Source organism: Ischnura elegans, chromosome 12, assembly GCF_921293095.1.
Source record: "Ischnura elegans chromosome 12, ioIscEleg1.1, whole genome shotgun sequence".
Classification (NCBI taxonomy): Eukaryota; Metazoa; Arthropoda; class Insecta; order Odonata; family Coenagrionidae; genus Ischnura; species Ischnura elegans.
In genome coordinates this window covers 56208178-56233159 of record NC_060257.1, presented here as the reverse complement: position 1 = coordinate 56233159, position 24982 = coordinate 56208178, and the positions used below count along the sequence as shown (strand labels likewise).

The 24982-nt window shown below is 38.5% G+C and overlaps 1 protein-coding gene across 3 annotated transcripts in view; it reads right to left on the bottom strand.

Moving 5' to 3' along the window:
* LOC124169599 (polycomb protein suz12-A) overlaps positions 1-24982 on the bottom strand; it is an 89888-nt gene that overhangs the window by 44630 nt on the left and 20276 nt on the right. For 2 of the 3 annotated variants that reach the window (XM_046548238.1, XM_046548239.1), the window contains exons 2-6: positions 6330-6376; positions 5776-5965; positions 4285-4376; positions 815-1046; positions 9-56 (exon numbers count right to left, since the gene is read on the bottom strand). In XM_046548238.1, coding sequence (XP_046404194.1) covers positions 9-56; positions 815-1046; positions 4285-4376; positions 5776-5965; positions 6330-6376 — 609 coding nt within the window. The remainder of the gene's footprint in view (positions 1-8; positions 57-814; positions 1047-4284; positions 4377-5775; positions 5966-6329; positions 6377-24982) is intronic. The other variant, XM_046548240.1, reaches the window with a different exon arrangement.

Genomic DNA, 24982 nt, shown 5'->3' with positions numbered 1-24982 from the left:
GTATTTACCAATATCAAGGGGCAGACTTAATCTTTCCAGGCATGAAGGGTTGGTTTCTGTAGATACAATAGTTTTCATTTAGGCCACGATAATTGAGGTACATGTTCAACAATCTATGAGAATAATTTTATTTACAGCAAAGTAGCAAGCATTACAAGTTACTGCCTCTCACTCCTCCCTGATTCCCCCATAATGAAACGCAATATACCTGATGTGAGGTTTTAACTCTTATGTAACAAAATGTAACACTTAACGTACAGCTATAAATGATACATCAAATGAAAGAGTAACTCAAATCATTTTGTTTGAGGCAACAATGCACGCGTCCCCCCAATGTTTCTGCCACCATCCATTATAACGCACTTGTAGCAAAGATGGCACCAAGTATACAAAAAGCTTTTCATGTCTTACAGTTTGCAAATATGCAATCTATTGTTACTGTGCAATGTGCGTTCCATGTTAAGTTAGGTCGTGATCCTCCAGGTGATAATACCATCTGTGCCTCCACTACCTAGCTAACTATTTCAAATTATAAAACAGGTTTGAAGCAGCTGCTGTAACAATTACTCAAGAGACACTTATCAATGTTTGAGAAAAACTTGAATATCGTCTCAATCTGTGCCATGTGATGAATGGTGCTCACAATGAACACACTTGTAGGCTTTTATGTAAAACTGTTTGAGTTTATCTTCCGTTTTATGTAAAATTAAAGCTGGTACAACAAATATTAGAAAGAGTTAAAACCCTTCTTCTGAAATACACGGTACATCATATTTGGTCTTATAGAAGTTGTCATTTTAAAAAGTTCACTTACCTCCAGCAGAATCTTGGTCATTGTGGGATGAATTTGAACCCTCTATTGATGCATTCTTATTGGATGTAAGATAAACCCTAAGGAGGAGCATGTATGACTTAACAAGGTGTCCATTTGACAATGAAAAAGAGTCTGTAGGAATGGATACTGTGGGGGACTGGGGTGAAGATGCTTTGGTCTGGTCATTATCCTCACTAGGATTTATTGGAACTTCACTGGTGCCCACGCAAACCTGGAAGACAAAGTGAGTTTATGAGCACAAAAGCATTTGGCTGATAAGTAAAAAATTTAAATTAGCTATTAACTCTTTAACCACTGGAAACGATATCAATGGTATTTCCTGATTGGCATCATAAAAATACTATCACCACTGTGGGACAAGCAGGTGGCAAGAAAGGAAATAGAAGACCTTGGATAGCATACGCAAAACAGGCAATGAAGGATGAGAAAGAGAAGAAACACTAAGATCTGAAAAGATTAGCTGAAAGGAGAATGGAGGGAAGACCTGATGTCGTATCCCGCTTGTCTTCAAACGAGATAATAGTGACAATAAGGCCCCTTGCACACACATCGATTTTGGACGTACAGTAAAATATCATCCGTCCACATTCCAATAGTGAACAATGGGAGAGCATTGGAGCTTGCACACGTAACGACCACGCACCGGCACCGGCAAAATGCCGGTTAGCGCCCTCCATAGCCACTGTGGATCGCCGGGCCGGTGCCGGATAAGTGGCGTACGTGGCCAAATGGGAGCTTACACACACGCCGGATTGTAAGGACATACGGTAAAATATCATCCGATATTTCACCGTACGGTAAACGGTAAAAGTACGTAAGGTAAGGACGTACGGTAAAATATCGGACGATATTTTACCGTACGTCCAAAATCGATGTGTGTGCTAGGGGCCTAAGAGTGTCTCTCGAAGGGAAGGATCAGGTTCAGAAATAAGGAGTTACTCTGACTCAAGAATAGTGACTTTACTCCCTTTAAGAATGAACAAATATGTTCCCCAGCCTCTCGGCTGTGACCACCCCAGGCAACCGCCATCCAAGAACTCAGCAGAGAGCCAAGCTAGGCATGCCCTTTTAATCTTCCCCAGGGGAAGGTCCAAAAAACTCTCTAATCAACCTCTGGATCGACATCCGCCGATCACCAGCGGATCATCTCGTGGACTCGCACTTTGGCCTACAGTGCACCCGGCGAGAGTTGTCCGATTGAAGTCCAAAAGGAGGGGCGGAGAACCCTGCGACAGCACGGTTTGCAGCCAATTGCTATCCCACAAATGCACCTCACACCCTCCCCTAGTCATACAACGTTGTCACATGAATATGAAGTACTGAAACAAGCTTGAGACACCAAAACAAGCCCTTTCTTCGAAACACCAAAGGAGGGGATTCTTCCTTTGGGTCCCTCACGCTTGTTGTCCCTTCCGGCTGCTTTCTTCACGGAACCCTTTTGTTTACATGTGAGGTGGGCGTTTCCCTTTCTTACCAGGCAACTTTCCTCCCTTACCACGATTTGGACCCTTCTAAATGTCATTGGACAACTCTCGGCGGCTGGACTTTTAATATGCCTACGTGCCAGCTCACGCGTAGCAATGGCTGCTGGTTGCTACACTGACAAGGGGAGACCACGTACCTTGCTCCGCCTTTTTCAATGCCGTATTTTTTATGGCCTTCGGAATGGTGAACACATCCCTGAACTAGTAGTGGTTCCGTTGAATGGGCCTTAGTTTGGCTGTAATTAATTAATTTTCATGCGGTACTTTTCACAACCCGCATATACTGTTATGATATCGCACCCGTCCTCAGAAGGGTCAGGTGGGGTAGTGGTTAGCGTTTATGGCATCCACCCGGGGGGCCAGGGTTCAAGGCTCCGTGATGGCTTTATATTTTCTTGTCTTCATTGTGATCACACGTCGTCAACTTTTTCATTAATTTTAATTGCGACAAGCATAGACATAAGACTATTTTTTATTACCATAATGACGTTTAGGTATTTAAGCAGTGTCATTTCAAACACGGAGATACGACGACTACACAAGCAAGGGTTGGTGTGCGCCAAATTGTTAATTTCTTCATTGCTTATACTGATCAACTTCCACATTAAAAATGGAAACCACTCTTGCAAGAGCACATGGCATTATAGGCTCGCGGCGACCAACAACATGCGTACAGACATAATTAATAAGAACACAAAACGAATATAAAATGCCATATCTCTCGAACACTTGTAATTCACTTTACTCCAAAGGGAGTTTACTTACACAGTACCTATGTGCTAAAAGAACCATTCCGAAATATAATTTTCATTAATAAATAGGATGAAATAAAAGTTTATGACCCTGGACCGGACGTGCTGGCGTATAAAATACGTCAATCTTCGAAAGCCAAGGATTTCAACATCGTACGTACATTCTGGGCTAGAATGGTCTCGTGTATTCCTACAATGTACTTTGACTGTCTATATTGCGAGTTTTCAATGTTCGAGGTATTGTAGCTAATTTTTTTTAGATCAGCAAGAGGAACCCGTCACACGTGGCGTATTCATTACGCCGGGCGACCGGCCGTATACCACCTCTGTACCTATATATCTGTATCACCTATAAATGTACAAGATTATACTAATTTCTACAAATAAAGATTAATTTTAACAAAAATCGAGTATTATCATATATGCACATAACATGGGAAAAGTACGCCATTCGCCCGGTTGTGAAGAAATAACAGTCGCGCCCGCTAGAGGGTTAAAAGCAACAATTACACCAAATGTGTCTTGTGCTCGCCGCTTCTCAAAATCTTCCGTAGCCCTTCCAATATAATAACAAGGTATGCACCAACAAATGTCATTTCTTCCAAAAAAAAGCCACTGCTTTAGCCCCCCGTTAATCTTTCGTTATGTTTTTAGGTAGAAAGTGGAGCCATCACTTCTCCGCGTTGAAAATGACACTGCTTAAATACCTAAACGTCATAATGGTGATAAAAAAATAGTCTTATGTCTATGCTTGTCGCAATTAAAATTAATGAAAAAGTTGACGCCGTGTGATCACAATGAAGACAAGAAAATATAAAGCCATCACGGAGACTTGAACCCTGGCCCCCCGGGTGGATGCCATAAACGCTAACCACTACCCCACCTGACCCTTCTGAGGACGGGTGCGATATCAAAACAGTATATGCGGGTTGTGAAAAGTACCGCATGAAAATTAATTAATTACAGCCAAACTAAGGCCCATTCAACGGAACCACTACTAGTTCAGGGATGTGTTCACCATTCCGAAGGCCATAAAAAATACGGCATTGAAAAAGGCGGAGCAAGGTACGTGGTCTCCCCTTGTGAGTCAAACCTATCTTAGTAATGTTGATCTTGATGACAATGAGCATCATTAAGTTTCTTCAAATTAAGTAGTTACATTTTGAAAAGATAGAGTGGTAACAAACTATGTAGCAATAGAATATGGTCAAACCTGCATGATTGGCGAGGAAACATCCTTTCTCTTTTTATGGCAAATTTTCACCAGGTAAGTCTCCACCAAAACAGGATCCTGAGGACCTTCCACTGTGAATTACATTGACAAAAATACAATCAATTCCCAGGATACAGATTTTAGCCTTATTCACTTTTTTCCGGGTAGTTGAAATTCTAATAGGAACAATTAAAATAAGAACAATCTGGATATGATTACACATTTATCTTAAAATCACTTGATAAAATTGATGGTTTGAGGTGTAACTTTGTGAGAGCAATTCATTATGAAAAATGAAAAAGAAGAAACTTTATTTCTTTTTCTTATTTTGGGAAAGGACAAAGTTTCTTCTCCTTCATATCTCATCTTAAAATCACTGTCTCCAAAACACAAAAAATCATCAACGGCCCAAAAGATGCCTTCTGCAAAAGAGCTATAATTTCCAAAATCACTGAACTACTTATTCTTCTACACCATACTCAACAAATTCACCAAAGCTTTATTTTAAATTCAAGAGTCTTACATTTTACATCTTAACAAGCAAATAATTTTTAAATGTGAAAATATTAAAGCAAAATTATTGCAAATAATGCCTCCCTTTCCCTTTGATATAATTTCATGATTTATTCTAAAAAATATGGAAAAGTAAACATGTAACAACAAAAGTATCAATTAATAATAAGTCAAAAATAGATGAACACATTAAGTACTTCAACCTTTCGCAAGCTCAGAAAAATCAGCTACTCTGATTTTCAATGCATGAATAATACTTATAGCATGTTACTCCTTGCTCCTTGAGCCCTGGTTACAGAATTCTTCAACATGAGTGAATTAGTGAGTGAATTAATGAACAATTTTGGTAAACTGGAATTGGACATTTACAAATGCATGAAAAAGAACAGCTTATATTTCTCTCCATCGCTTTTCAGATTAGCTGGGCTGAAGTTGAGATCTGATGACGTTTCTTGGCCTATGCTGGTCACATCTTCAGATCAGGTCTGAGTGAGTCGGCGATGTGATGCCTGATGATGAAGATGTGACCAGCACAGGCCACAAAACATCATAAGAACTCCACTTTGACGCAGCTAACTGGAAAAGCAATGGAAATAAATGCAATCCTGCGCTGCAAAAGCCTCAAGCAGAAATTTAGTACAGATTATATTTTCTGTTCCTGAATTTGCACAATTTGGGTAGCTAAACCCAGGGGCGGATCCAGGATTTCTATCTGGGGAGTGGTGGGGCAAGGATACCTCGTAATGCAAAACGAACGAAATGATAATGGGACCGTATTAAAAATCTAGCATATTTTTTTAGGGTCTAGGGGTGGGCATATGCCCCCATGCCCCCCCTAGATCCGCCTACGGCTAAATGGTTCACTTTTGCATTAAATCACGTGATCATGAATTTACAGTCATGTGTTAATGCATCATGCAACCATGTAACTCAACCATTACCTCAACTTTAACATCACTAAATTCAGATCTAACTTACCTTTTTTATCGAAGAATCCTATAAATGTAAGTGTCATGTAGGAGGAGGGAGGTCGATCTGGACGTGCAGCTTCCCGTTGCTTGGCCAACGCTCTGTCCAACAAGGAATCTATTCGGAATATTTGTCGACCTGAATGTGACCTTGACATTCGTCCCTTCATGTATGCTAGTGTTCGGTGAAGGAATATAGGCTGAAATTAAAAAAATCACATTTTATTGCAAGTTGTCCTATCAGGCATTTTTTCTCAGCATCAAATCATCCCAGATGACAGGATTAATGAGTTCATTCAAAACAAGTGATCCTAAAATATTAACAAAGTAGGAAATAGTATCACATTGAACTAATGCTTATAATTAGTTATAAGTGCAAGTTTCAAATTAATTTAATTTTGTATTACGTTAATCTCAACTTCATTTTTATCTCAGCTGATAAATCAGTAATAGTATGAATCCATAAATTTAGTATTCATACAGTTTTTCTTGAACTTTAAAGCTACATTCAGCACACATTCACACTATTTAATATTTATGCAAAATTTCTACAGAAATACTTACAGACATCATGTTTCGTGTCCTGAGGAATCTGTATATTTGGGTTGGTTCTGGAAAAGAATAGGTCTGAATGAGTCAAGTTTTAACAACAAATAGCCAATACAAGCTTGACATACAGGAAAAATCAACCAAATTGTGTATTTGTACTGCATGTAACTTTTGTTAAATGATGGTTATTTGATAAAAGTCATGATAAAAGAGAAGTGATGCAGGACAGTCAGTACAATTAAGTAAATAATAGACAAGTAATTAATGATAACTACTTAAAAATTGTAAAAACAAATCAATGCAGGAAATGATACTAATCATTATATTTGAAATACAGAAAATGCTATGAGGAAGGTTTCACCAACGGATTTGATTGCTGATAGACAACACATTTGGAATAGTAGCCTTTGATCACTACGAAGGAGAGCATTAAAAATTTTTTCAACGTAACAAGTGATTCTTGCAGTCTCCTTCAGGATACATGCAAAAAGGAACCTTAAACAGATTTTTCAAGAAGCTATCCCTCACTATTTGTAACATCATTGCACTCCTGCTCCTGAATCACTGAACTGCAACTCTAAGACTATAACAATTACTGACAATATATACGACAACAACCAATACTATAGACCTTTAACACCATACTGTGATGTTGTTGATACGATGGATAGGCCATCTATCAATGGCAATGAAGCTGTTGACTTAGATTCCACATCGCAATTCATAAGGAGAACTTGGTGAACAAGAGGAAAAAAATAACTTATTACGAAAAAGAACTTCCCAATTCAGCCACTCTCTCATAATTTAAGATGATTGAACGCAAAATTTTTTTGAGTTGGTGATGTAGGCAATGCTCCAATCCATAACTAGTTCAAAGAGATCCACTCAACACGGGAAGGAATCAAGAATATATGAAAAAGTGAATCCCGCAAGGCCTATGCAAGGATGAGAGGAGTAGCTGTGAAGCTATTACCCACTCTGCAAGACTTTTTGATGCCAACAACTAACCTCAGAAATTGTAAAAGCCATCGATTTTTCATAGGGAATAGCTCGTGAAGCTTGACAAGGTAAAAGATCAATAAACAGAACAACGAAGATCTCATTTATTTTTTTAACATTTTCATAATCAAAATCATCCATCTGATTCAATAAAGGTTACATGATCATCATTAATAAATACTGCCTTGATTACTACAACCACAGAGCACTGAAATCTGATCTTGCTCTAACACTGTGTCCCCTTTCACGACACCATTGAGGTATCAAATAGATTAAGACTGCAGAAATCTCAGTGAACTTTCCAGGGGGGAAAGTTAGGCAATCCAGTACATATAATAACAGAATTGGACCACTGCTAAAAGCAGAAAAATTACTTTTCTTTTTAATGGCATTTTGAGCCTAGAGTATGGTGGTCATGTGGGTACAGCACTTGGCTAATGTTGCTATAGAAAATTTCTAGTTCCAAATAGCTAGTGAAGGCTTGCAACTCCCCCCCCCCCACAAAAATATCCTGGAATTGCGAGGTGGCCCAGGGGAAGCAACTGACCTCCAAACCCATGATATTCACACAGCCGTGGCTTAGTCCTGAGGGAGCTCTACCCTAACATATTCGCAACAGCTTTTGGGCTGCATCAATAACAGAGGAAGTCAATAACAACGGCCAAGAAGTTAACGTGAGATTTTAATGGTAAAAAGCAGGAATGAATGAGGCTATTGGTATCCCGAAGATATGCAGCCCGCTAACCATTGATACGATTCCTGAAAGAGGTGGGCACACTATGTTGAACTAATATTTTTTCCCAGTGTATCCATTTTCTCGGACTACTATTGGGGTCCAGGCTTACCCAACGAATTAGGTAAACCATTAAGTCTAAAACACCGCAACTCCACTTTAAAAAAATGAAGAAGCCGACTGCAACACCGCCAATGGCGGCGGGGATAAATCTTCACCTACCATACCGAAGGTCGCTGGTTCGTATCCCGCCTGGATAGGTTGCTCCTATCCAGGACAGGGATGTATGCGATAATCTATTATTAGTTGTAGAAATCTCCTACGTAAAAGCCTCAGAGTGCTGTCAGAAGTAACTGAGATAAATCGCTCTACCGTCAGAATTGCGAATGGCGACTTTCGTAAACCCATTTGAATGCGCGAACGTTGACAGGCCATTTCACGACTATTACAAAAGAGGATCCTCAAGTCGGCCTCTAAATGTGTTGTCACCCACCGCGTCGCTACTCGTGTCGCTAACGGACAAGTTGATCCCAGTTTCAGGAGAAAATAAGGTATAATTAAGGCCGTTTTACACGGGGCACGGAATTGCGCAGGTTAGAGCTGCATTTATTTCTAAAATGGCGTAGAATTGCGCGAATGCATCAACGAAATTAGAATAGGGACTATTTTGCCGTCTCGCATCCACGCATTCTCGCATGTGTTCTAGCAATTCACCGCTATACACGACGCAATTTTGATTGCGCCTTCGCACGCACGTCAGATTGCGCAATTCCGTGTACCGTGTAAAACGGCCTTTAGAGTTGCTATCCGAAATTCATGCGCATGATGAGATGATCAATGAAATTCATTACTTTTCAATGATATTCCTCGCAATGACAAACATTATACAGCAAAATATTGAAAAAAAAATGGATCGCATTGCACTCATCACCGCGGCACGGACATTTTGGAAAGCTTATTAAATGCGACCGAAGTGGCAACAGAAATCAGCCTTCTATGGGATGGAATTGGGCCTCCTCTATGCAGTCCCCTTGGGCCATTTAGTGGCCGAGAGGAGAATTCTCGATTGTAAAATTCGCGATTCTAGTAATCGAACCATCGAACGAGCAGGACCGCAACTAAAAACTACTTTTCCTCCTCGCTTCGACCAACGTACCCGCTTCCTATTACACGCTCCGTTTCATCTCGACTCAGAGTGCTTTCCACAGTCCACTACGTTCTCACCACTCGAACACCTGCGGCATACCATCACCCTCCCTTCCTCGGGGTGTACATTTCCACACCATAGAACGCTACACTCCTCGTTCAACTCTTCATCGGCCTGACCCCACGCTAATTTCCCGTTTATTTACCCTATTTCCACCCTATTTTGTTCTATGAAAGCTGCCATTGACGTAATTGAAAGAAAGGCGTTATTTCGCACACTTCCGACCGCACCTTGAATATGCAGCGAGCGTATGGGATCCGGTGCAGAAAGACTTAATCCGCGAACTGAATAAAATACAAAGGAAGGCTGCGCGGTTCGTCAAAAATTGCTACGGGCGTACAGACAGCGTTACCCAGATGTTAAGCGAATTAGGCTGGGAGCCGCTGGAGACTCGGAGGCTGCGCGCTAAGCTTATTGTTTCAACTATTGAGGATGAATATCTTTAAGAGCGACACGGAGAACATAATATTAGAGCCCCACTGTATTTCCAGGTCCGACAGAAGCGATAAATTAAGAGAGATATTTTGCCTAACGGATAGATATGCGAATTCCTTTTTCCACGGAACCATAAAGGACTTCAATAAATGCCAGTCATAATTTCGTTAAAGCATTTCCTTTTTATGAGCAAATGGCTGGTGTCCTAACACCCCCTGCCACACGCCTTTTAGGCGGCTTGCGGGGTAGCATGTAGATGTGCACTAGAATCTCACGCTGGGTGCTTCCTACGCTTAATTTATTGATAATTCTTTTATAAACTTGCCATAACTACGTATTTCTTATCCAATATGGTACAGTTGTGGGGGATTTATGCCAGGGGCTTTCGCGGACAATTGCTGCAGAAATGCTGGCTGGGAGAGCTAATGTGCTCAGGAAATTTAGACCCTGAGGAGGGAGATTGAGCTCATCCCAGAGTAAGCCACGGGCCGGGTATTGTGGCACATTCATGGTAGGGGGCCGAGTTCCTTTCCATGGGACACCTCCCTCAGCGTGGATTTGTGTGGGAGTAGTCTTAAGGCCTCATGCGAGTTTAAAACCCAGGACGCTTCAGTCAGTACCGTAAGTTGGGGCGAGTTCGGACACTTTTTTACATATAAATGCGATTTACGCATCGAAAAACTTGTCAAAATGCGTGAAAATCGAAATTTAAAATCCTTAATCCTTTGAAAATACTAAGCAAATGAATCATAAGATATTGTCTTAGATTTAACTTCGAAAAATGATCAATAACACCATTCGAACAAGCCTCACGTTTTGGGGCGAGTTCGGACGCATGCGAGTTGTTAGCGTTAATGTTGTTGTGAACGAAATATTTTTCTTAAAACAAGTTAATTTATTAAAAATATTACTTTCTAATTATATTGGTGATGTTAAACGGCAACTATGAGCTTTTATTTTTATTTTACTATCAGCAAATTTGTTGAAATTGAAAAGCGAATCGCATATCTCGCGAGCGTTGCATTGATAGATGTGGACTAACATATGGTGGCATTTCGCGTCAATTTTATACATTAAATACAGACGGAGTTTTAATTTAACTCTTTGGTATGAAATAAGTATCATTGAAACAAGAAATTTCTTTAGGTTAAACTCTCAATCGGACCGAATAGCTCAGGTTAAATTCCGAGGCCTCGAAATGGTTGTCGATGAAAACGGAAATGAAAAAATTTACAATAATATCAATTTTTCACCAGTTTTAATAATGAATTTTTAATGACAATCAGATACAAAATTCGACATATTAATCGACATCATTAACATCACTTAAAGAACTAAAAACGAAGCGGCCCCTTCGCAAGTCCCTTGGCGGAGCAAGCTGACGAACAATTTGCGATTTTCCCACTATGCACTCGTCAGCAACATCTGGAAACCTGAAATAAGTTTCCTTCGCTGTATTTTTGTTTCGAAGGCACTGCACACGGATTTTTTTATTGGAGCAGACTTCAATCACTTTCCCTACAAACAGCCTATCTCGTTTATTGGTCCCAAATTTTAATAACACGAACGAATTTTCTGTGAGAGAGCCGGGAATTTCAAAATCGACTTCATTGTTGACATGCGATGCCAAAACCTCATCAAAAGACAGATTTTTCTCTGAGGAAATGTCAACCACATAATCACAAACAGATTCATTTTTAATTTCAGCACTCACACTTTTTCCTGCTTCAACATTTAGTTTCTTCCCCCGCGATTTTCTACCCTCTGGTGTTTCTGCGCGGGATGATGCTAACATCTCCAGAAATGCGTTGGACCAAGCATCGGAGGTACCTCAATACGCTACCACGACCTCGGTTCATATTAATGAATTTTGAATACCTCGCTTCGCATCAAAAAGTAAAATGGCATATCTCCGAGTTTCATTGGATTTGGTAGCGGATAATGGAAGTGATTCAAATTGATAAACAACTTAGAAAAATAATATTGTTTACACATTGACGCTTTCTCGTTTTGTTGGCCATACAACCAATTTTTCTAATGACGATTTCCGGCGAAATTCCGCGGCATCAATCCTCCACGGTTGCGAAACCTCGCGCAAACGTGCTCTGAAACTAAGGTTTTCAATCGAAATAAAGTTCCGTCGGTAAAAATGAGCAAAGATAGAAATTCAAAAATACACTAGGATAGACTTTAAAACTACGCTTTCCCCAAAAGTATAAAATGCACTAAAAGTAAAAAAATAAACCTTTAATTACTAAGAAAAATTAAGCGTGGGTGCTGATTAGGTTTATTAGATACGAATCTAAAAAAGTTTGACAGGTGAGAAAGGATTGGCACGAAATATAAAAATGTATTCTTCGTGTGACGAAAAGCTTATCCTAATACTATAATTGATAATTGAAGTATATTATAGATAAGTGAATCAAGAGGACGCATCTCTCCTACTCAACCGGCTCCTGCCCGACGCATTACTTAGTTAAAAATTTAGGCACCTTTTTTATATTTTCAGGATAAATTTTCAGCCTTTTTCAACATGTGCCTGTATCTCATGCATGAAAATTTTGATCACATCTTCTCAGAGTAAATTTTCATCTTTGAGATAAAGCCAAACGATGAGGAAGTCCCAATGAAACACACGGCATTATCTGTGGCCTCGGGCACGGGCGACTTTTTAGTTGCCTCAAATAAATAATTGCGTCCGGGCCTATTCCGAGGGTGAGTAAACTGTTGCCGGCAGGAATGGACAACGAAGGTTTTTAGCAACTAAATAGTTGCTTTGTAAAAGTTGCCAGTGCGCGGGGGCCCTAAATTACCCCGAAAATGTCGAGATGGTAGCGCAAGTATCAAACGAGTAATTGGTATTAAAAAAGTCATGCGAGAGTGAAGTGTCCTCATCAAACAGACGGACATTCAGTAAATTTTATAGTACATCTACACACTACCCTGCAAGCAGCCTCAAAAGGCGTGTGGCTGGGGGAGTTAAGGCAACAGCCGTGAACAAAAGAAGGAAATTCCCTAACGAAGTTCCGTCTAATTTTTACTTGGTCCTTTATTGTTCGGAGGAAAGACGAACCTTGTTCCTGTCGGACCAGGAAATATCGTGGGGTTCCAATATGATGTTCTCCGAGTCGCTCTCAAAGATATTCTCAATTGCTCAAGCAATCAAAGCCTAGAGTGCAGCCTCCGACAATGAGTCCCTGGAGGCTCCCAGCCTAATACGTTTAAAACCTGAGTATTGTAAGGTGGTTACAATTTTGGTAAACATGAAATATCAGGGGATTTCAATACGCATGAAAAATCATGAAACCCCGTAGCAGTTTTTGACGAATCGCTTCCAACTGGGAATCGAAGTTAATTTCAAATGCAAGAATTTTTTACACTTGTTATTTAAAACAGTGCATGAGAGTAAACGATATAATCCCATTCACTACCTATCTATAAAACTGTTGGGTAATTTGAATTCTATTCCATCACCCAGGGATATCAAAAAAGAAAGAATGCCTATCAAATTTCTCCTAAATCAGAAAAAAATATTTTCGTAAGACTCCAGCAAACTTAAAATCATTTACGTCTCCATGAAAAAATCAACATTTTCAATTTTGGATTCACTGGTAGAGACATTCGCTCTTGAAAAAAGAATATCACCAGCGAACATAGGAAGTATCCAGGCGTGCCTATTCAGAACGCAAGGGTTTTTTTCGAACTCCTCCAGATATTTCCTGAAAATTATCACCAAGAAAGCAGGAAACCTTCAGATATGGCAGGCAGCCGAGGGAAAGCCGATAAAGAACGTGCAATACTTCAGCGGCGTCGAATCTTCGCCCGACCAGCAGGCAGGCCTAAAACAGACCAAGGACGAAGGCGAAGTCAATGTCATTGTTTTGACAAAACTAGCATTTTCCAGCTTCACATTGATAACGACAGCAATTGAAAGCCACCGCTGATTTACGAAAGGAAGTCCCCTCAAGAGGTTCCACCTTAAGTAAGCAAATATAAGCAGCACCTCACAGACATGGATATTGAACAAACTTTGAGGATATATGTTGCAGTTTTCACTTAAATGCAATACCTTAATCACAGGATACTCATGGACAAGAGTAAAAAAATGATCAATCATAAATTATTCTCATGGCCTTCAACTTTTCCGAAGAAAGGAAAATTCTAAAAACAATTGAGTGAAATAAAATATTTACAGCAGGAATTACGATTAGGTAGGTTATAGTTTATAGAGACTATAACTCCGCAATTTCAACCAACTCAATTTATTTATCTAATGTAATTGTATTGCGATAGCTTAAATAAATAGTGTTCTTGGAGCTGTAATGGCGGTTCATAGTTTTCAGAGGCGCCTTGGCGCTATACAAAATCTAACATCGATAATTCGTTTTTTGTAACAATGCGTAATAAAATTGCTTTAGACATTCGTCAATTATTATTTTTAAGAATCGTTCATTACGCTGTTGAAATAAAAACTTCTACCGGAGAGCCATCTTCCGCCAGTGCGGAGCTGATCTACTTTCAGGATTTCCCTTCTAGAGAAATTTCTTACCTTCAACTAACTTTCTCACAATGTATGATTTTTACAACTTACAAATGAAATCTAATTTTTAAAGCAAAGCCACAGCTAGAAAATAGTTTTCGGAGGTTTACGGAGGAGGGAATATTTTTAAATGGAGTGCTCACATGAGGGGGTATACCTAAGACGGTATTCTCCCCTAAATTTCGGGGGGTGGTGGTTGCACCCTTTAGCTCCCTCTGCAAACTACGGGCATGCTATGCAATTTAATTCAATATTTAGCGTTTTAAAGTTGGTAGTAGTAACTGACAGGCCGGATAAAAGTATTAAGAGTATTATTATCCCAGCCAATCTAATCCATGCGCAGGAAAACAGCGAAATGCGTTCAGTGAGATGAGTGACAGTACTTTTTGTCATAAATTAAGTCCCGGGCAATCCTCTGAAGTTTCCCTGAGGAAATTGACGATTTTCCTGAAAACTTATTAAGGATTATGACGTTCAGGAAGCAGTTAGAATTTAAAGTTTAGATGAAATTTGAGAAAACTAACCACTACCACTGTTATAAAATTTACTGATGAAATGAACAGCATTACAAAGAAGGTGTATTATATTTGGAAAAATGCATATCATAAAAAAATAAAATACATGGGTGCACTTTAAAAATAATTTATTTTTCATCTTTTTACACTCGGCCATTTTACCGTTGCAAAAATGCCACATGCGTTATTTATAACATACATGATCACTCATGTTCGCCGAAAGAAAATAAATAAAAATATCCAAATTTTCCTTGTAAGTTAGCATGATATATTCCTGATTGCTCCTTCATATAATATCCCAGGTTAACCTAAACGCTTCTATAGAGATGTTACATTAAAAAAAAGATAGATGAGCCCAACAAGCATTCAAATTCCATTAACTACAATTTCTTTCTTTTAAACCAACATAACGAAAATATTCTTCATAGTGACAAAAAATCTAAATAAAAATTTTAACTATCATGCTATGATTTTATTTGTTTTACTTTTATCAGTTTTACTGTAACCTAGTTTTCTTGTTTGTTTACAAAAACCACCTAGGGGGGTTGCGTCCCCCTGGGTGGTGTCGCGTTTACACCCCCTGCCAAAACATCCTGCAGTTAGATATCAGGGTGCCATACAGACTTCAATGAAAGCTTGTCGCATTGTTCAGTCTTAGAGTTAAATGAAAAAGCAAAGCATTGCTTCCACGCTCGCCCGCCAGCATTAGTATTCAACACATATTCAGTCCAGTTTTGAGCAATAACTGGTATGGTAAAATCAATATGCATTTAATATTCATTATTTCATCCATTATATTTTTATTTTTACCCGAATTTACATCTCCTGTAACATAGTTTTTTATTTGTTTACAAAAAAATATTCATAAATATAAAAAAATATTTAAGTAACAATGGACAATGTTACCAGAATATTACGCCAGCCAGTCGAATCGATAAATAAATCCTAACTATACGTTCTCACGCGAGATAATTGAAAATAGTCTGATACATTTAAAACAATTCCCTTAACTCTTTTTCAACCAATACAGCACTCATTTCGCTTTCGAGCTGCTACGCGACAATAACAATGACGACCATGGTAACAGTGAGTCTACATAAGAGGAGAATAAAATAGATGGCCAATGCAGTGAGACAAAGAAAGACGAGGCAGATAGCACGGTATGCAGGTAAACATCCTTCTCTCTTGAGACAGTGCCAACAACACAATATAAATGCTGTCAGTACAATATTGATCACGTTTACTTTAAACTAAAAATACATTCAATCCTCAAATATTATTCTAACCTTTGAAAACAACCATTTTCAGCAAAGATCTTTAATACATGGGGCGGGATCTGTTCCGTCCCATACCTTAGGGATCGAACAGTGGTCTCCTTGTCACGTGGTTCCTTGGAGCCCATAAGTTCAGTGAAATTGGTACCACATATCCACAGGAATTACGTTAAAAAAAATGAATCCATATGTTAAATTGATAAGCAGATTAATCAGAGCAACAATTTTTAAATCAGTCGTTTTTCAGCTGTTTGAGCCGACTGCTGCGACACCAACATACACTAAACGAATTTTATCAAAAGAAACATTTATTTGCTAGAAACTCAAAAATTAGCATTACGAGGTGCCCACATTTTATCTTTGTTATGACTATTACATTATGACAAATCCTACTTTAAGCTATTTTTTTCAAAGCCTTTGCAACTGCTAAGGTAGTAGATGGACATTTAACACTATGCCACCTCTGTGTCAAAACGGTATATCTATAAAAAAAACAACCCACATAACTTTTGCCTATTGCACCCTTTGCAATTAAAACCTGTAGCAATTTAAACATTTCAACATATGACGCCCAGGAAACACTAAAAACCCATTTTTAACAGCAGACGGAAGGGGGCAACAAAATATATCTTGGCATTTTTTGCAAAAAAATTATGTATTCACATTCTTTTCCGGCAAACATTCCTCCGGCTAATAATATTTCCTGGTTGCTTCACCTTTATGATCGGCTAAATACGCTATGTTTTTATTTCCGTTATTACACCCATCCATTACATCCATTACAACCACACAACTGCCTAGAATTCAAAATTATCATCGAATTCAAACTCACTAAGGTCTAATAAGATAGAAGCATATTTTAGATCGTATTTGATCGGCCTTTGATATAATGTATTATAAATAAAAATTTGATAAATTAGTTTCATTATAAATTTTTGTTTAAATTTAACAGGCTTGGCCTGAATTACTCTGTATCAGAGATTGGCTAAGTTCTTATTAAAAATGACACACTGGGTTTACCCAACCTTTCATCTAATTTTATTGTTAAGAAACATGCACACCAATCAACTCAAGCTACGGAAACTTGTATTGCGAAGGTGTTCCTTGGGGGAAAACGTGATCTCAAAAGAGGTTTTTTCAGGGTCATTCAATATTATGCAACTCGTTTTTAAAATTTCAAGGCTCGGTAAATCCTTATCATAAACACTACTTCCAGTTGACGCATACAATCTCCCACCAGTAAACTTGAGACACAGGAATCTCACTACCTGTTCTTAGACGACATAAAACAGCATAATTTCTCCAGTCCTCCGTCGTAATAATAAGCGCAGAACGAAATCAGGCTGAGAAAATCTCAAAGATTAGGCACGTGGAGTAAGGTTCACTAGGCACATACGATAGGACGTGCTTATCTACAAAGCAAATATAAGCTAGCACGCCTGGATCGGTATGGATAACAGATTAAACACTCAAGCAATTTAATTTTTACCACTCCGGCTTTCGTAGCGACCGTCGCTAGGGAGACAGGTCCGCTACTACGTAATTCAGTCATATATTTTTCGCGTTTGTTAAAGAAAATATTTTTACCATTACAAATGAAATTCACCGATTTTAAAATGAAATTAAAGATTACACTAGAACATTCACCACTTTGATGACAACGTCCTCTCCTAAAACGTGCTCGAAATTCTTAAGTGCCTTTGAAACTACCAGAAATAATGCAATATTTAGGTTCCCGTAACCCAGCGTAGTACTCAAAATTCATTTCTACTTAGAATTATTGATTATATGATAATGTAATAATAATATATGCCGGTCAATAATATTATATGAATATAATATTATTGACCGGCATAACTCGCTCTGGACCTGGAGGTGGTCAAGTTATGAGTTCTTTCCCAGCATTCGGAACGACGCAAGTAAGGGTTTCATTCGATTAAGCAGCGACTGCGAAAATTCTAACATCGTAAAATAATTTTGCTGCAGCCATTGCTGACACACAAAAAATCAAACATCAATAGTCATAAACGCTTAGGTTGGTTTGACGAAGCTCTCCATGTACCTCATTCGCGGCCTACCCCGGCCGTTCTTTCCTTCCGCCTGTCCTTCAACAACAATTAAAATCAAATATACGGCCTAGTAAAGAAGGAGAATACTAGATGGGCAATAAGAATAAATAAGCCCGAAAACTCATACCAAACGAATAGCGCGAATGCAAAGGATTAATAGCCTATGGTCCGCTAAGGTTTCTAGATACAAGAGATATTTTATCAAAACACGGTCACCCCATATATTAACAATAACTCCAAAACATAGTGTTCCCATGATATACTGTCATTAATGTAAACTTTAATCTCGTTGTGATATATTTTCCTTCGTGTACTCCCTTGATTTTTAACGCAATACGCCTCTACAATCCCGTCGGGTAACTCCACATTCTGAACGCATAACATGCGATCATACAGCTGCAACCTTTCTAAATAAATCTAAAACTATCTTTCGCGAAACCAATGAAGACGCCCAAATAAAATCTTAAAAACTATCTGACAAGGTGTAAAAGAGCATCGAGAGAAAAATTAAAAAGATAAATACGACGAAGAACGATTACAGTTTATGAAGAAATTTTGTTGCATGCAAAACTATGTCTGAAAATTTCAGCTTCCCAATCCGGGATAAGATGACAGCGAAGTACGATAAAACAAGGTTGTTGATGAATTCAAGAAATACCCCACGATATATATATTTTATTTCATTGAGAATATAATATTAAGTGTACTCATATTCCAAGGTGCACCGTTAAAACGGATAATCGTTTCATTAAAACACAAGTTTTTACGAACAAATATGAAAAACAACAGAAAACCTTGAAGGTGAAAAATCAATTGAGCTATTAGATAACAAAATTCTTCGCATGTTTTATTAGCAGATGAGCATAAAAGTTCAACAATCGCATTCCGAGCGTCATTTATTTTCAATGCGGTGGAGAAAACTATAATTTTTTCGTTACACGGTTGAAATAAAAAAAAATTAAAACGCACAATTGTTTGATTAGGTCATAGGTTTCCATAAACAATATGAAAAACAATTGGTACACTTGAAATTGAAAATCTCTATGGAGATTTGGCTACCCATCCATAGCCAACTAGAGAACCTCGAGGTGACTGTGACCCATCTCACTCTGCCTCAACCCAAGGGGTTCATGAACCAGCGCTTTCCATTGGTCGATGGTTTAAATGCCGACATGATCTAACTCGATGGCCAAGGCATAGTAACAGATATACTCCTTTCCAATCCAACCCTTGACAAAATCTGAAATAAAGCCTTTGTGGACCCCTCTCCCTCTTTAGTGAGATATCGTGAAAGATGGCTTGATCCTCTCCGTCTAATCTCACGTGAGATTCAATCCTTCAGTGCGTAGGATTTGTTTTAAAAATGTTTAATTATTTTTATTTAAGATTAGTTAGACCTGAAAGAGCGCCACAAATGTGAACAATAGAGAAACATGTTGTTACTTATTTCAACTCAGCCTCACGCAATTAATGGTTGCCCCCTAACAGAATCATCTGCGTATATGAGACGTGCGCTTCGTCATTGGAAATTTTGTTTATTATTACATATAGAGAGTGTGATTTCTCAACCACCATATCTTTCTGTCGACCAGACTTAATATTTGCTTTATCTACATACCTCATTATAGGTCTCTTTAAAATTTAATACTTAGATATTATGGGGCAGTGGCTATTGTTCATTAAGTTAGCATTAATTACTGATCCCTTGGCTTAACATTCTCATCTCACGCTTGGCCGTATATTCTTTATTATCAAAGTAAGTATCTAACTGAGCTAGCATAGTAATAACATGGTAATATGGTTCCATATTTTGGTTATAGATATTTCTCCATGTGTGCCGTACAAATACGATGAAAATAATTTTTTATTTAATTAAAAAACACTAGTTTGGTCAGGGATAAAATATCGTTTTCTGGCCAACAGTTGGTCTCTACGATACGCTTATAAAAACAATGGTCATTGAGAGCCGAAAATCAAAGTAAGTTACATCCTAAAGATATTACCACACATTACTAGGTCATCATTGACTTAAAGATGTGATTTTAAACACTTTTCTCCACGCTTTTGAAAGCATTCTTCCTATATGATGACGGAGGGAAATATTTCTCAGAACAGCTCGTAATGCTTACTACTCTCAAATTGTTGAGAGAACATTAATGACCAGCTATGCTCGACAGGAAATGGTCATCAACATTTGCCTTCAGAGCATCAAATAGTTCAACAGCGTTCCATTGATAAAATAAACGAAATTTTTAGAGAGCAGAAAGTTACGCAGGTTAATTCTCAATAAATCATATAAGTTTTCATAAAATCATTTGCAGGCCTAGCCTGCCAAACAGGAGGTCGCGGGTTCGAGTTCCGCCTGGATAAATTACCCCTATCCAGGGCATGGTTTTTTATGTACGTTAATCTGTTATCTTGTTAATAACTCCGATGTAAAAGCCCGGTTAGTATAGTTGTTTTCAGTGGTATGGAAATAAATAAATTTACTCGAGGAATAAAAAATGGAGAAAATTTCTCAACCAAAAACATTTTATTGACCCCGCAAAAGACCATAAGGCTACCACCTTGGTTTCCAAGCCAGGTCCCTTTTAAATAAAAAATTCCGCAAATAATAGCCTAAGACTATTCCATACGATTTCCCAGGTTATAATAAACAAATGGCTGATAAAACCAAGTCAATTTACTTGATTGGGAAGATAGATATTTTGATACACAAATGTGGAAATAAACAAGTGATTTCACTATGTTAAACAAGTAAAATAGCTTGATTGGAGAGAAAAATAGTGTGAGGGACTTTTTGATGTAAATACTGAAAAATGAAGCAAAACTAGGCGAACAAGGCTAGTTTCCCCAAGACAGGAATTTACTCCAGTCGACCGAAGAGTCTTCGCTACTTTCATTTCGCGCTCTCAGAAGGTCAAGGAATAGCTTTAACTCATGCGGCATTCTAAGGCAGCCGCTGATACGGCAGTGGGCCCCTGAAGGAAGCTCCCTCAGACGTTCTATTGATTTTCGTCTCCTAACCGGCTGACGGTTCAGCCAAACGGGAGAAATCCAGCGAGTGAACCTTAGCTGTCCGGAACCTATGCGTCCAGGGAGTCTGAGGGCATTGCCTCCTCAAGCCTCGCATCCGCTGTCTCGGGCATCATTGGAAGAGGTACGGAATTTTCGCGATTAGGGATACGATTTCAAGTCAATTTTAAATTGCTGCTATCCACAATTTTAATAGAGACTAAAAAACTGTCCAAAGACTATGTTTAAAAGCCGCTATACACAGAGAATGATCATGTTGGATGGCCATGCGAATGAAATCATTCGCATTACTATCATTCACGGGATCGTGCTAGCAAAAATAGATCATGCTCTAATTTTCATTGAATGATTATGCTCATGACGGTTTCTTTCGCGAATTTTTCCGTTATACACGGCGAATAATTTCCTTCGCATGATCATTCACCGTGTATAGCGGACTTAACATTGCCATGAAATAATGCATCAAAATATCGTTTTATTTGGACGTTCGTTATCGCTTTTCGCGGCAATTCCGTGCCTTTAAATAGTTATTATAAGTATTAAGATATGATTTCAGGTAAGTTTTCAACTGCTACTAGCCATAATTTTAACAGAGACCTAAAAATGTTCATAGACTGTGTATAACACTACCACGCAATTAAGCATAGAAAGATCGTTCAAGTCGTACGTTTGTTATCGCTATTCTCGAAAATTCGGTGCCTCTAAATTATTATCATTATAAAGTAATTAAAATATGATTTCCGGTAAGTTTTCTATTGGGACTATCCACAATTTCAACAGAGACCTAAAAGTGTCCACAAAATTGGGAAAACTACCTCTCAATTATTACTATAAGTATATGATTTCCGTTCAGTTTTAAATTGCTGCTATCCATAATTTCAATAGAGACTACAAACTGTCCACGGAAGATTTAATTAATGATAATATCGTATCACTAGTACGTTCGTTATCGCTATTCGCGATAATTCGGTGGCTCTTAACTATTATTGTTAGGGATATGATTTAAGCTCAGTTATTACTTGCTGCTATTCATAATTTTAATAGACACTTAAAACTGTCCGCCGACTGTAATATGTGCTATTTTTGTGTGTTTTGGATATCAATGTAGAACATTTCCTTGCAACTGAGCATAGAAATACTTTTTAAACTAGGACTTCGTTAGCGCTATTCGGTGCCTCTTAATTATTATTATAATTATGGATATCATTACGTTTAAGTATTAAGCTGCTGATATGCATAATTTAAAATAAAGACTGAAAATTTTCCGTAGACGATGTGTAACACTACCATGCAATTAAGCATAGAAATATCGTTTAACTTGTACGTTCGTTATCACTTTTCGCGAAAATTCGGTGCCACCAAGTGTCAGGACTCTCTACAGATAAACGAAATTGCGGTCAATATCGATAAAATTTCCTTAAAATGAGATCTTCTATCCGCATTGACTTCATTCATTGAGAGTAAAAATATTCTAGAAATATGGCAGTAATTGGAAATTGAAAATTCACACGTTACGTACGCTCTCACGGCGATGCTCGTCTAGTCATAAATAACAGATTGATTTTACCTACATATGATTTAAAAAATTAAGAACATTTCAAGGAGCCTCTTAAGAAGGCCATCAATCCATATCGACCGTTAGTATTGCGTCTTCTTTCGAGACGAATCACTCCTTGACAGCTTACTTTATCATCATGTGTTAAGATTCTCCAACATAAAAACTGTAAAATTTTAAACTAGAGAAAATACTGGCGTAAAATTTTCAAATTCGAGATACAGACTCAATATTTTGACAAAAACTTCCAGGTTTTAACGAGTAATTCGTCGAGAAAAAAGGTTTGTTGAGCGAGTGCAATGTGTCCTCATCACATAATGGATACGACAAAAAACGTAAGAATTTCAGCGCGTTTCTTTTCGAGTCGTTAGCACATCAGTACAGTATTTGAAGTAAAAACATGAACGCAAAGTGAAAATAGCCCTCAACACAAAGCATTCTTTCCCAAACGGAGGCTCGTGCAGGGATCTAAAATTCCGCGTTTGCCTCGGCTGCTGGGACCATTCCGAGTCTAGTCCCACACGTGCCGAGACGAGGAACCCAGGCAATCCAATTTCCACGGCTAACTGAACACGTCCAACATTCGAATTTTATGTTTCCCAGACGCATAAATTATAAAGTTAAAGTGTCACTTCAGGGTCAGCATGGAAATATACAGAGCCTAACCTTCACAAAATAAACGAAATTTTATATTAAATGTAATAGCGTCATTTGGTTGAATTATCCGATTCCAATGGACGATACATAAAGAGCATTACAATTCCATATGATGTGATATTTATTCTCCGAACTGTTCAATAAAATACCAAGTAATTAGGAGACTCGATGGCTGTAATTAAAGGCCGTTTTACACGGGGCACGTACTTGCACAATCTGACGTGTGTACGAAGGCGCAATCAAAATTGCGTCCTGTAAAGCGGTGAATTGCTAGAACACAAGCGAGAATGCGTGAGCGTGCGATGGCGAAATAGCGCCTATTATTATTATTTCGTTCATGCATTCGCGAAATTTCACGCCATTTTAGAAATTAATGCAGTTCAAACCCGCGCAATTCCGTGCCCCGTGTAAAACGGCCTTAAGATTGCTAGAACATACGAGAACAGCAATCCTTCAGAGTGACTCAAAGGACAGCATCATCAACCCAACTACGAGGCGCATTCAAATTACAATGCCTCCAATTTCTTTCTCCAGACTGGAAACAAATAGAAATATGTGAATAGGGTGGTTTCCTATTATTTTTTTATTGCCTAAATCGAAAGATTATTACTCCTGGAGTACGCATTTCACGCTCTTAGATTTTTAAATGACGATATCTATTTATTGCGATTAAATGAAAAGTGAAAATTTTCAAGCGCGCGAAAACGCGACGGGTAAGTATGAATGCCGGGAAATAAGCCCGTGTGACGTCAGTCTGCTTCCCGCTGCCGCATTGTGAGGTGACACTGGGGCGAGGCTTTGAGCGCTGATACGATGCAGGCTGCTAGCAGGTAGCTGAGTACCCTGCTACCAGGTAGCGCTGGGCTTAAATAAGGATTATTATTACCTTATCAAACGAAGGAAACTTTCCGACAATAGGCAGTTTTAATAGGTGATTATTAAGACATGTTTCCCCGAGCTCTGTGCCTCATGCATGCATTGGTAATCTCAGACGATGTAAAACTCCTATCTACTCGTATAGAAACTAAGTCCCTTTGACGTCACGTGGAGTGGCATCGCATGGGCGCCAATCTGGCCTTTTTCAAATGAGGATAAAGATTTACCATTGCCATTCGTCTAAACCGGTATTTCTAAAACCAAATAATTTGTATATTATGAATACACTAATGGTGGGTAACGAATCGCAATCAATGATTTTCGTTTTCTTTGATGGAGGAAACTACCCTATTGTTTTAAATGAGCGCGCACTCTTTGCCAATGCGTGACAGAGATGGCTAAACTGTGCGACAGATAGGACTCTTTCGGCAATGTCTAGGATGAGAACTGTTTTTGATACTTCAAATGAAGACTTTTTCCTCACGAGAACAGCGTGCAATCATTCGTTTTATGAATTTTTATTGAGTGACATTATTTTAAATTCATGGACAGTGGAAGAGGACATGTGGTGATGAAGTATTGGATGAGTCGAAACTGCGTCCATAGATGCGATACTTGAAAGCAGAACATCGTCGGGGGGGCCATGGAATCATGACGTCGATATTGTGAAAAATGCATATGCCTGCAGGGAGATTACGGCGAGATGAAAAACAGATTTCGAGGTTTTCGGATGAGGTATCAGTTAGAAAAAATATCTGAGAACTTAGAACTA